Genomic DNA, 13,349 nt, shown 5'->3' with positions numbered 1-13,349 from the left:
GACAAAGATATTCCTTGAGAAGAACGACTCCAAGACACAAAATTGTCAGATTCACCAAAGTTGAAATGAAGGAAAAAATGTTAAGGGCAGCCAGAGAGAAAAGTCAGGTTACCTACAAAGGGAAGCCCATCAGTCTAACAGTGGATCTCCTGGCAGAAACTCTACAGGCTGGAAGAGAGTGGGGGCCAATATTCAACACTCTTAAAGAAAAGAATTTTCAACCTAGAATTTCATATCCAGCCAAACTAAGCTTCATAAGTGAAGGAGAAATAAAATCCTTTACAGACAAGCAAATGCTGAGAGATTTTTGTCACCACCAGGCCTGCCCTACAAGAGCTCCTGAAGGAAGCACTAAACATGGAAAGGAACAACAGGTACCAGCTACTGCAAAAACATGCCAAATTGTAAGGACCACTGATGCTAGGAAGAAACTGCATCAACAAACAAGCAAAATAACCAGCTAACATCATAATGACAAGATCAAATTCACACACAACAATATTAACCTTAAATGTAAATGGGCTAAATGCTCCAATTAAAAGACACAGACTGGCAAATTGGATAAAGAGTCAAGACCCATCAGTGTGCTGTATTCAGGAGACCCATTTCATGTGCAGAGACACATATAGGCTCAAAATAAAGGGATGGAAGAAGATCTACCAAGCAAATGGAAAACAAAAAAAGGCAGGGATTGCAATCCTAGTCTCTGATAAAACAGACTTTAAACCAAAAAAGATCAAAAGAGACAAAGAAGGCCATTACATAATGGTAAAGGGATTAATTCAATCAGAAGAGCTAACTATGCTAAATATATATACACCCAATACAGGAGCACCCAGATTCATAAAGCAAGTCCTCAGAGACCTACAGACAGACTTACACTCCCACACAATAACAATGGGAGACTTTAGCACCCCATTGTCGACATTAGACAGATCAACGAGATGGAAAGTTAACAAGGATATCCAGTAATTGAACTCAGTTCTGCACCAAGAGGACCTAATAGACATCTACAGAACTCTCCACTCCAAATCAATAGAATATACATTCCTCTCAGCACCACATCGCACTTATTCCAAAATTGACCACATAGTTGGAAGTAAAGCACTCCTCAGCAAATGTAAAAGAACAGAAATTATAACAAACTGTCTCTCAGACCACAGTGCAATCAAATTAGAACTCAGATTAAGAAATTCACTCAAAACCACTCAACTACATGGAAACAGAACAACCTGCTCCTGAATGACTACTGGGTACATAATGAAATGAAGGCAGAAATGAAGATGTTCTTTGAAACCAGTGAGAACAAAGACACAACATAACTGAATCTCCGGGACACATTTAAAGCAGTGTGTAGAGGGAAATTTATAGCACTAACTGCCCACAAGAGAAAGCAGGAAAGATCTAAAATTGACACCCTAACATCACAATTAAAATTTCTAGCAGAAGGCAAGAAATAACTAAGATCAGAGCAGAACTGAAAGATAGAGACACAAAAAATCCTTCCAAAAATCCATGAATCCAGGAGCTGGTGTTTTGAAAAGTTCAACAAAATTGATAGACTGCTAGCAAGACTAATAAAGAAGAGAGAAGAATCAACTAGATGCAATAAAAAATGATAAAGAGGATATCACCACTGATCCCACAGAAATACAAACTACCATCAGAGAACACTATAAACACCTCTATGCAAATAAACTAGAAAATCTAGAAGAAATGGATAAATTCCTGGACACATATACCCTCCCAACTAAACCAGGAAGAAATTGAATCCCTGAATAGACCAATAGCAGGCTCTGAAATTGAGACAACAATTAATAGCCTACCAACCAAAAAAAGTCCAGGACCAGACGGATTCACAGCTGAATTCTACCAGAGGTACAAGGAGGAGCTGGTACCATTCCTTCTGAAACTATTCCAATCCACAGAAAAAGAGGCAATCCTCCCTAACTCATTTTATGAGGCCAGCATCATCCTGATACCAAAGCCTGGCAGAGACACAACAAGAAAAGAGAATTTCAGACCAATATCCCGGATGAACATCAATGCAAAAATCCTCAATAAAAGACTGGGAAACTGAATCCAGCAGCACATCAAAAAGTTTATATACCATGATCAAGTGGGCTTCATCCCTGGGATGCAAGGCTGGTTTAACATACGCAAATCAATAAACATAATCCAGCATATAAACAGAACCAAAGCCAAAACCACATGATTGTCTCAATAGATGCAGAAAAGGCCTTTGACGAAATTCAACAGCCCTTCATTCTAAAAACTCTCAATAAATTGGGTATTGATGGGACATATCTCAAAATAATAAGAGCTATTTATGACAAACCCACAGCCAATATCATACTGAATGGGCAAAAACTGGAAGCATTCCCTTTGAAAACTGGCACAAGACAGGGATGCCCTGTCTCACCACTCCTATTCAACACAGTGTTGGAAGTTCTGGCCAGGCCAATCAGGCAGGAGAAAGAAATAAAGGGTATTAATTAGGAAAAGAGGAAGTCAAATTGTCCCTGTTTGCAGATGATGTGATTGTATATTTAGAAACTCTATCATCTCAGCCCAAAATCTCCTTAAGCTGATAAGCAACTTCAGCAGTCTCAGGATACAAAATCAATGTGCAAAAATCACAAGCATTCTTATACACCAACAACAAACAGAGAGCCAAATCATGAGTGAACTCCCATTCACAATTGCTTCAAAGACAATAAAATAGTTAGGAATCCAACTTACAAGGGATGTGAAGGACCTCTTCAAGGAGAATTACAAACCACTGCTCAACGAAATAAAAGAGGACACAAACAAATGGAAGAACATTCCACGCTCATGGATAGGAAGAATCAATATCATGAAAATGGCCATATTGCCCAAGGTAATTTATAGATTCAATGTCATGCCCATCAAGCTACCAATGGCTTTCTTCACAGAATTGGAAAAAACTACTTTAAAGTTCATATGGAACCACAAAAGAGCCTGCATTGCCAAGTCAATCCTAAGCCAAAAGAACAAAGCTGGAGGTATCACACTACCTGACCTCAAACTATGCTGCAAGGCTACAGTAACCAAAGCAGCATGGTACTGGTACCAAAACAGAGATATAGACCAATGGAACAGAACAGGGCCCTCAGAAATAATACCACACATCTACAACCATATGATCTTTGACAAATCTGACAAAAACAAGAAATGGGGAAAGGATTCCCTATTTAATAAATAGTGCTGGGAAAACTGGCTAGCCATATGTAGAAAGCTGAAACTTCCTTACACCTTCCTTACACCTTATACAAAAATTAATTTAAGATGGATTAAAGACTTACATGTTAGACCTAAAACCATAAAAACCTTAGAAGAAAACCTAGGCAATACCATTCAGGACATAGGCATGGGCAACGACTTCATGTCTAAAACACCAAAAGTAATGGCAACGAAAGCCAAAATTGACAAATGGGAGCTAATTAAACTAAAGAGCTTCTGCACAGCAAAAGAAACTACCATCAGAGTGAACAGGCAACCTACAGAATGGGAGAAAATTTTTGCAATCTACTCATCTGACAAAGGGCTAATATCCAGAACCTACAAAGAACTCAAACAAATTTACAAGAAAAAAACAAACAACCCCATCAAAAAGTGGGTGAAGGATATGAACAGACACTTCTCAAAAGAAGACATTTATGTAGCCAACAGACACATGAAAAAATGCTCATCATCACTCGCCATCAGAGAAACGCAAATCAAAACCACAATGAGATACCATCTCACACCAGTTAGAATGGTGATCATTAAAAAGTCAGGAAACGACAGGTGCTGGAGAGAATGTGGAGAAATAGGAACACTTTTACACTGTTAGTGGGACTATGAACTAGTTCAACCATTGTGGAAGACAGTGTGGTGATTCCTCAAGGATCCAGAACTAGAAATACCATTTGACCCAACCATCCCATTGCTGGGTATATACCCAAAGGATTATAAATTATGCTGCTGTAAAGACACATGCACATGTATGCTTATTGCAGCACTATTCACAATAGGAAAGACTTGGAACCAACCCAAATGTCCATCAATGATAGACTTGATTAAGAAAATGTGGCACACATACACCATGGAATACTATGCAGCCATAAAAAAGTATGAGTTCATGTCCATTGTAGGGACATGGATGAGGCTGAAAACCATCATTCTCAGCAAACTATCGCAAGGACAAAAAACCAAATACCGCATGTTCTCACTCACAGGTTGGAATTGAACAATGAGAACACTTGGACACAGGAAGGGGAACATCACACACCAGGGCCTGTCCTAGGGTGGGGGTACGGGGGAGGGATAGCTTTAGGAGATATACCTAATGTAAATGATGAGTTAATGGGTGCAGCACACTAACATGGCACATGTATACATATGTAACAAACCTGCATATTGTGCACATGTACCCTAAAACTTAAAGTATAATAATAAAAAAAACAAGATATACAAATGGTCAACAAACATATGAAAAAATGCTCCACATCACTAATGATCAAGGAAATGCAAATCAAAACCACAATGTGATACCACCTCACTCCTGCAAGAATGGCCATAATCAAAAAATCAAAAAATGATAGATAATGGCATGGATGTGGTTAAAAGGGAACACTTCTACACTGCTGTTGGGAATGTAAGCTAGTACAACCACTATGGAAAGCAGTGTGGAGATTCCTTAAAGAACTAAAAGTAGAACTACCATTTGAACCATCAATCCCACTACTGAGTATCTACCCAGAGGAAAAGAAGTCATTATACATAAAAGACACTTGCACACGCATGTTTATAGCAGCACAGTTCCCAATTGCAAAAATATGGAACCAGCCCAAATGCCCCATCAATGATATATATATATTATATATATATATCATATATCACAATTTCTTTATCATCTCATTCCATAAAAATGAATGGAATAATGGCATTCACAGCAACGTAGGTGGAATTAGAGACCATTATTCTAAGTGAAGTAACTCAGGAATGGAAACCAAACATCGTATGTTCTCACTCACAAGTGGGAGCTAAGCTATGAGAATGAGAAAACATAAGAATGATACAATGGACTTTGGGGACTTGGGGAAAGGGTTGGGAGGATGAGGGATAAAAGACTACATGTTGGGTGCAGTGTACACTGCTTGGGTGATGAATGCACCAAAATTTCAGTAATCACCACTAAAAAACTTATTTATGTAACCAAACACCACCTGTTCTCCAAAAGCCTATTGAAATAAAATAAATAAATAAATAAAAATAAATTTTGAAAATTAAGTTTGGCTATTACTATTGATTATGGTGATTATGGTAGGAATTCAATAAACTAGTAAATTACTGTCTTTAGGAGGTACCTATTAGACTAGAACCATATTAGCATAGTCTAGCAAATAGTGCTCAATGAATGCTTTCTGGATGAATAGGTGGATGGGTTTGTGGGTGGCTGGGTGGGTAGATGGATGGATAGGTAGATGTATGGGTGGATGGATGGGTGGATGGGTGGGTGGGTGGATGGATGGATGGATGGATGGATGGATGGATGGACGGACAGACAGGTAAATAGGTAGATGAGTGGATGGATGAATCAATGAATAGGTGGATTGATGGGTGGGTGGGTGGGTGGGTGGATGGATGGATGGATGGATGGATGGATGGATGGACGGATGGATGGACGGACAGACAGGTAAATAGGTAGATGAGTGGATGGATGAATCAATGAATAGGTGGATTGATGGGTGGGTGGGTGGATGGATGGATGGATGGATGGATGGATGGATGGATAGATGACGGATGGACCGATGGACGGATGGATGGATGGACAGGTAAATAGGTAGATGACTGAATGGATGAATCAATGAATAGGTGGATGGATGGATGGATGGACGGATGGATGGATGGATGGATGGATGGATGGATAGACAGGTAAATAGGCAGATGAGTGGATGGATGAATCAGTGAATAGGTGGACTGATGGATGGATGGATGGATGGATGGATGGATGGATGGATGGATGGATAACTGTAGTTTACTCCAATGTAACTGGTAGATGGTAACAATATTCAAAGCAGAATCTCCACATTACTAACACATGCCCTCATCCTGTAACTGTTTTTCCAGTGATGTCACACAAAGGCCCCAGGTGTTCACCCCTACCTCCTTAGGGTAATTGCCAAACTCAGCCTGCAAGGCAAGGACCCCCAGCTGCAGCAGCATCTCTTCATTGCAGTAGAGCCTCTCCTCCAGGATATCTTTCCGAAGCTGCAGGTAAAACTGGTGCCTTGTCAGACTGTGCCTGGGAAAGAAGTAGCAATAAAGAAGGTTGGGTTGCTAAGGGAAAGGGAGAACATTAGCACCAGTGGGTTTTCTCACTGTGGGAAGTTGGGAAAGTAGGGAAGATGAGATGCAACTCAATAGAATTCAGAGGCAATGCCAGCAAGACAAGTGTGCTCTCCTCCATTTACGCCATGTCTCCTGCCCCTAGTTCAGGATCACTCACTTCACACAAACTTACAGAGGTGTTTCTTGCTCTGGTTTGAGTGAGGAAGCTAATAATCAGTTCGGTAGTGTTTCTAATAAACGAAGAAATAAAGAAGCAGTGATCAAACCACAAACCCATGTCTCTGTCCTCTAACCCTCATGACTGGGCTGCTGAGTTGTGTGTTGGGGGTGAGGGGGCATTTTGGGGTCACAGACAGAGAATTTTGACCTTGAGTGGAGTATGTCTGAGACAAAAGGGCATATTCTCATTTTGACCAGGGCCTGCACGAAAAAAAAACCTGATTTTTCCCCTTTGTTCTATCTTGATCAGAATCCAATCAACAGAAAACCAACCACAATAGCTATTGTTATTTGTATGTAATTTACAGTTTGCAAAGCATTTGTCGATCCATTACTTCTCCATCAGCCTGGACATACATAAATCCCTTAAGGAACAAATGAACACATTTGCAGCACTCACTGGAGCATCCCATAGTGGCTGACAAAGAACTTTATCCTCAGGAAGAGTGTGAAGGTATTCGTGGAGGTCTTCTGAGGTTGCTCTCTCCAGCCTTCAGGAGCTATTTTGCACAATCTGGTTTCACTGTCCAGGAAAAAGAACTCTTTGCCTGAAATGGAAATAGAGCATGTGTGGAGGGAGAAGCAGTAGGGAATGCACCATTCCTTAGACTCACAGCCCTAAGCCCTACCCAGAGGGTCACGCAGGGTGAGTGCAGGAGTGGGAGGTAAGTCTTTGCGTACCTGGTACCGAGGAATCTTTGTTGGGGTTGTGAGGTCTTAAGAAGGAGCAGACAAAGAGGAGAGGATTGAGTAAGGAAAACTCAGCACTGAGAGGAGAAAATAGCACTAGTTATCTTATCTTACAAGCTGTTGCTTAATATCTGCCTTCAGCTATCATCTCACGGGTATAAAATGGAAAACCAACAAAAGGAGTTTCACTAAGTTTGTGCAATGTGCCAGAACCCTCCACCTCAGCTGGACCACCCCGCTCCTCCCCAGCCATGGAATCCTATGGTCCAAATACGTGTGTCCTCCCAAAATCCATATGTTGAAGCCCTAACACCCAATCTGATGGCATTAGGAGATGGGGTCTTTAGAAGGTAACTATGTTTAGATGAGATCATGAGGGTGGGGCCCCCATGATGAGATCAGCGTCCTTATAAGAGGAGGAAGACACCAGAGCTTCCTCTCTCAGCCATGTGAGGACACTGTGAAAAGGAGGCCTCTGAAAGCCAGAAAGAGGACCCCACCAGGAACCAAATCAGCTGGAACTGTGTTCTCGGACTTTCCAACCTCCAGACCTGTGAGAAAGGAGTGTCTATTTTCGAGCCACCCCCTCTGTGGTATTTTGTTAGAGCGGCCTGAGCTGCGTAAGACATGGTGTAAGTGGAGTCAATTTGCCCTTTGACCCAAGTGGCTCCAGATTGAAAATTCCACCAACCCAAGCTCGGGACTTCAAATCCTGGCAAGTGTGTCCTCCAGTACCTCTGGGAGGGAGGCTCAATCAGCCTCAGCCGCTGAAGGCCCTTCCCTCACCCCTCTGCTCTCTTCACAGCAAAACTCAACCCCTCCAGTGCCACCGGCCACTCCTGGGGACTGCTGCAGGTCTGCCCCTGTCCTGTTCTACCACACACTCAAAGTGGCTCCTCCTTCTCAGTGGTCCACCCTTTCAGCCCAAAGCATTCTCTAGCAGCTTGCCTGGGCACAGAAGTCCTGCCAGTTTTGGAAGGCAGAACTTTTAAACTGGTGACCAACCTCTTCTCCCAATGCATACGCATGCTGGGGTGGGGAGGGGGTGTCCAGGGTTTAAATAGCAGTCACCACACTGCACTCAGACCTCCATCACCTCTGCCGCCTGCCTCTGCCCTTGCTGCTGAATCTGATGCCCCACACTGGACTCATCCTTCCCTTAGGATGAATTCTCCCCAAGAGATAGGCAGTTCCCCACCAAAGGCTGGTTGGTGAACCCTCCCAAGTTGGTCTATATCCAAACCCTAGAGGTAGACACTTTTGAGTGATTTCCCCAAGATGACCCTAGCTAGGCAGGTGTAGAATCGTCCACATGGGAGGGGCTCAGGATGGCCACCTGATTGGGAGTAGGCAGGCAGGATATAAGTGGATTTGTGAGTGCAGGTGCACTCACAATGCAAGCACACTGGATTAGATTGCATGTTATAGATCAGTAACAATACAATTCTTAAAGACACCTGTATTCACACTTTACGGAAGGTCAAGCAAATATCAGTTGATCACATCAAAGCATATAACAGTTGTTCTTATTTGGGAGAGAGATCTTTATAAGGTCTGAGAACTATGGGGATAAGAACATGCTGTCACCAGCCCTGCTTGGTACAAAGAAAAATCATACAAGTTCGTGAGCTTCTCCTACTGCAAATAGGGAAATAGAGGAACACTGAGATATGACACCTAAGCCAGCTGGGCGGGGAGAGAGAGGATTTTGCCAGAAGGCCAGTGTGATGCCAGCTCAGCCTCCACACAGCGGTTAAAGAGATCCAGCTGTGGCAACATGATATTTACAGTAATGGTGTGAAAGTTATCAATACCAAAATGAGGTCACTTATGTCTAACCCTAATAAAGTGCAGCCAAAAGGCCATGAGGGAAGGGCACTCATGCGTATGCCTATACCGAAAAACACCACAGGAAATGTTCTCCATACTGCCGCTTGCTACATGAGTCACACAAGGATAGCCAGCAGCACAAGGACAGCCAGCTGCACGAGGACATCTAGCCATTCACACAAGAACACTTGCCTGACACTTTGTCTTCACCGATGAACTGATGTCAACTCCTGCAATAAGCCCCTGGGATCAATCATCTTTTTGTTTCAAAACAACTCACATGTACTTCTCTCTTTTGTCTTTAAAAGCTTCCCCTTCCCCTAGCCTCCTGGAATGCACCTGTAGTCCTCTACAACATGCATATCCCGGATTGCGATCTCCTGCTAATTCCTGAATAAACTCTTTCTTTGGAAAGCCTGTCTCTCTTTGCTGTTATTTTAGGTTGGCAAAACCTGGTGTCAGAGATGTGGGATCCAAAAAGAACAAGCCTTTTTCCATATTAGTGACCGCAGAACCACGTGCAGTGCGCACTGGAGTCCATTGTGCTCTCTGCTTCCAGGAATCATCCTTCTGCTGGTGCTAAGTTCTGTCTTGGATTCGAGCACCCTCATTTTGGCTGAGCTTTGAATTGATCTGAGATCTGGTTTTATAGGTGTGAAGGACATGGTCCTTCTTCTGAGTATTCTTTTGGTTTCACGTTTGTAGGGGATTTAGCATCCTTTCTGGTGAGTCGGTTGTTTGTGCACAGAATTTAAATTGGCATCACATAGACTTTTCAAACATAATTCACCCCATGAATTTTTAAGCTTACGGGCAAATTATACCAAAGATAATTTAGAACTCCAGTGGCCAGATGGAGATCATTTGAACTGCCCAAGCTTGTTTCTTCCTTAGAATTAAAATGAGAAGTCTGCAGCTATAAGGTCAGTTTGCATGGGGCACATATTTCAATTGGCATCTTGAGGCTTCAAAATGCATTCAGGACTCAAAAATGCCTTAATGCAAATATCTCAAAGCTAGCTGAGACTCATTTCTCTCCAGAACCTTCCCTCCCCATCTACAATTCCTCCTCCTCTTTGTCTTCCTCTAGCTGAACTCCTTTTTTCCAAACTGCTCAACTACTAACCCAATTCTTCTCTTAATGACCACCAAGTCATCTTTTAATATGTGAATCTTCTAGGAAAGTTCTAGATGGGTAGAATAACGAAGTTATACTCTGCCATTTGGGCCTATCAGCTATTTAAGTTAAAGACACTTTTAAGTGCACTTTTAAGAGCAGGTGCAAATTGGCCACTTTGACCTTTGTGTTATTTCTTAACGAAGATGAAATTCCCATGTGATAGTCATCCTCCCTCTCCTGGAAGGAAAGGCAACACCCTTATCTTCAAGGACAAGAAGTTTAGACAAAATACCACACAGACCTTGTTGGAATAACTCTGATCTTTTAAGCCTTCTCATAATTTAGTCCCATTTTCACAATTAACTGTTCTTTGTCCAACCCAGTAACTAATTTGTTGGAGTCTTCATCTTCTTATGGGGGCTCCCATACCACATAAAACATTTATTATGCTTTTCTCCTGTTGATCTTTCTTATGTTAGTTTACTTCTCAGACACAGCTGGAGCCTGTGAGGATAAAGGATAGAAGTGGTAATTTTCCATCCTTACAGTTTCTGGCAATGAGGATGGCACCCTAACAGGCTGGACACGCCACTCACTCCAGGCTATGGATGAGATGCCGAGAGTCTCTGGCAAAAGTCTGCAAAACGTGGGGATTCTTTCCAAAGCCAGCTTTCCCAAATATCTATGGGTAGTGCCTGGCTAAGAGAAGAAGGTAAAAATTTTTTCTTGTCCCTTCTTTTCTAAATTTGAATTGGCAGGAGAAAAACATTTGTAAGAATGTTCTCTGAATTGTGACTTTTGTGAATTTGGTTCTAGGTTCTAACAGAAATAGCTCTTTTTTTTTTCCTTAATCTCTGTCTTCTGTGTGATTTACCACAAGGATAAAAGTTACAATAAGACTCTCCTTTCATCTTGTTTTATGTCTCAAGAGCTCCGTAGCCAGTGAGGATATCTTCTCTGGTCTCCACCAGCCGGGCCATGGGGAGACTGTCAGGTTTGCATCAGATGGCCAGCCAGCTGACTGGGAGTCTGAAACACGAAGCGTCTCCTTGTCCCAGAGTGCCAGCTCCCAGGGGAATTTGTCTCAATTGTTTCAACCTCCACTACCTTGTTAACAAGGAGGGCCTTTGTTTTATATCTTTGGGAGAAATGTTGGATCTCGATGGGGTTACTGCAGTTTTCACACTCTTTTTGTGGAAGCCTCTTGCATCCATGGTTAAGCCATAAAAGGCTACTGGCTTTGAGTCACAACTGAAGTGGTTATACCTTTGGATATTTGGACTTTTATATTTAAAAGTATTTTTTAGACAGTTCTCATCCTGACAACTGTCCTATTGGGACATGTGAGATCTGGCTTGATGGAAGAAAACACACACTTTTATAAATTAACTATTTTCTCAGAAAAACAGAACTAACCTAAATGTTTTTCGAGTTCAGGTGATCTGGTATAATTTTTGGTAAACACAGAAGCTAGTTTAAGTTTTTTGGTTCAATTAAAACAGGCATGTGTGGAGACTTGTCAACATTAAACATAATACAGACATATTACTTCTTCTATCTGGATTTATTGGGCAAAAGCATAAGTATGTTTAAGATGATAAAATTATAAACGCAACCTAAGAATGAAACACACAGTAAAAATAAATTGCTTGATGTGTGACAAATGTGACAATGAGAAAAGAGAGTTAAAAAAAGCCATATGTTTTAACTTTTAGGTCCTTTGTTTCTGTGGTATTTTTTAATACTTGCCTGATTTACTAAACAATAAAAATAACTTAAGATAATGACTACATTTGTTTAATGTCTAATGGAGTTTTCATAAACAATTCAAACATAATTGTTAAAACCAACTGAATTGATAAATGTAAATGTAAATGAAATAGAATATAAGTAAGCTTTACAACAATGATTATGTTTTATAAGATACATCTACCTAAAATGCTTTACAAAATCTTTTTGGTTACTTAAAACCTTAAAGTTATAGTAAGTTAAATGAAATGATGAATATTCATGTAATAGACCATTTCCAAAGATATAATGCTGAAACATTAGTTGTTGAACATAAGTTTAAGCTTATAAACTTTTGTCTGCTCACTGCAGAGGAAAAAAAGATATTTGGGTCTGTTAATTAAAATGCTGTATGCTACACTGAAAAAATGTGCTATGAGGGAGCATATATTTCTAGGTGTTATACAATAATGTTTTCACAAATTTGTAAAAGGCAGTTTATGATTGCTTACTTTCTAGTTTTCTGGTTTTCATTAGAAATTAAAGTTACCAAGAGTTTTTAAATTTCAATTACTATGCGTAATTCTGTATACAAAGTGTACAAAAAAGTAAGATATATTTAGGTGAGAAAAGTTATAAGGAAGATATGAGAATGTATTTTTATTTGTTGTTTTTTAAAAAAGTAATTTTCTCTAGTTGGAGGTTAGTTAAGGATTGCTTCAAAACGAATAGAGAAAAAAGTGATATTAATAAAACTGAATAAGAACATTATAAATAGTTTGAGAAAATTGCAAAAGGTTTATGGAAGATGAATATTATGAAAAATTTTTGTGTGATCAAGGTAATTAAAATTAGAAGAAAATTCTTTATTTATGTTTTTGTAAAACTTGAGCCTTAATATCAAAAGCATACTTGTGAAAAACTATTATTTTGTCTTCTCTGTTAATAAAATAAAGTTATATTGCAGTCTTAGCCTCTGCTGTTAATATTAATATAAGATGTTTTTCCTTAACTTTTTAGTAATTGGCCTAGAAAACAAAGATTTTGTGTTTTATCAAAATAGTTTCTTGTGCTCTCTGCTGTGTTTTATTAGGTCTTTGATTACTTAAAAAAGTGAGTCTTCTCAATATTAAAAGAGCTAAGTTTTGACCACTATGTATTTGCCCTTTGAAGCCTTTTAATTATCACTTTGGTTATATGAATGGCAATTATTTCACAGTGACCTGTGATTCTATTTTGATCAAGAGTTTTTAACCTTTTGACAGCTTTGACACCTTCCCAAAATCAAATTCTAAATTGAGTCTTTTTGACCTTGAATTTACTTTGGGTTTTCCAGCTGGACCCTTGAAAGCAACAAAGGATATGTCCCTCACCTTGTAAAAGAGATATTAAACTAATTGGGTTT

At 40.2% G+C, this 13,349-nt stretch overlaps 1 protein-coding gene across 1 annotated transcript in view; it reads right to left on the bottom strand.

Annotated features, from left to right (window-relative positions):
- FRMPD2 (FERM and PDZ domain containing 2) overlaps positions 1–13,349 on the bottom strand; it is a 95,136-nt gene that overhangs the window by 59,132 nt on the left and 22,655 nt on the right. Inside the window, exons 10-11 of the mRNA XM_073018994.1 lie at positions 6,977–7,124; positions 6,172–6,310 (exon numbers count right to left, since the gene is read on the bottom strand). Of these exons, the coding sequence (XP_072875095.1) occupies positions 6,172–6,310; positions 6,977–7,124 (287 nt within the window). The remainder of the gene's footprint in view (positions 1–6,171; positions 6,311–6,976; positions 7,125–13,349) is intronic.

This window comes from Chlorocebus sabaeus, chromosome 9 (genome assembly GCF_047675955.1).
Source record: "Chlorocebus sabaeus isolate Y175 chromosome 9, mChlSab1.0.hap1, whole genome shotgun sequence".
Lineage (NCBI taxonomy): Eukaryota > Metazoa > Chordata > Mammalia > Primates > Cercopithecidae > Chlorocebus > Chlorocebus sabaeus.
Note: the sequence above shows the minus strand (reverse complement) of the source record. Positions and strands in the feature narration are given on the sequence as shown.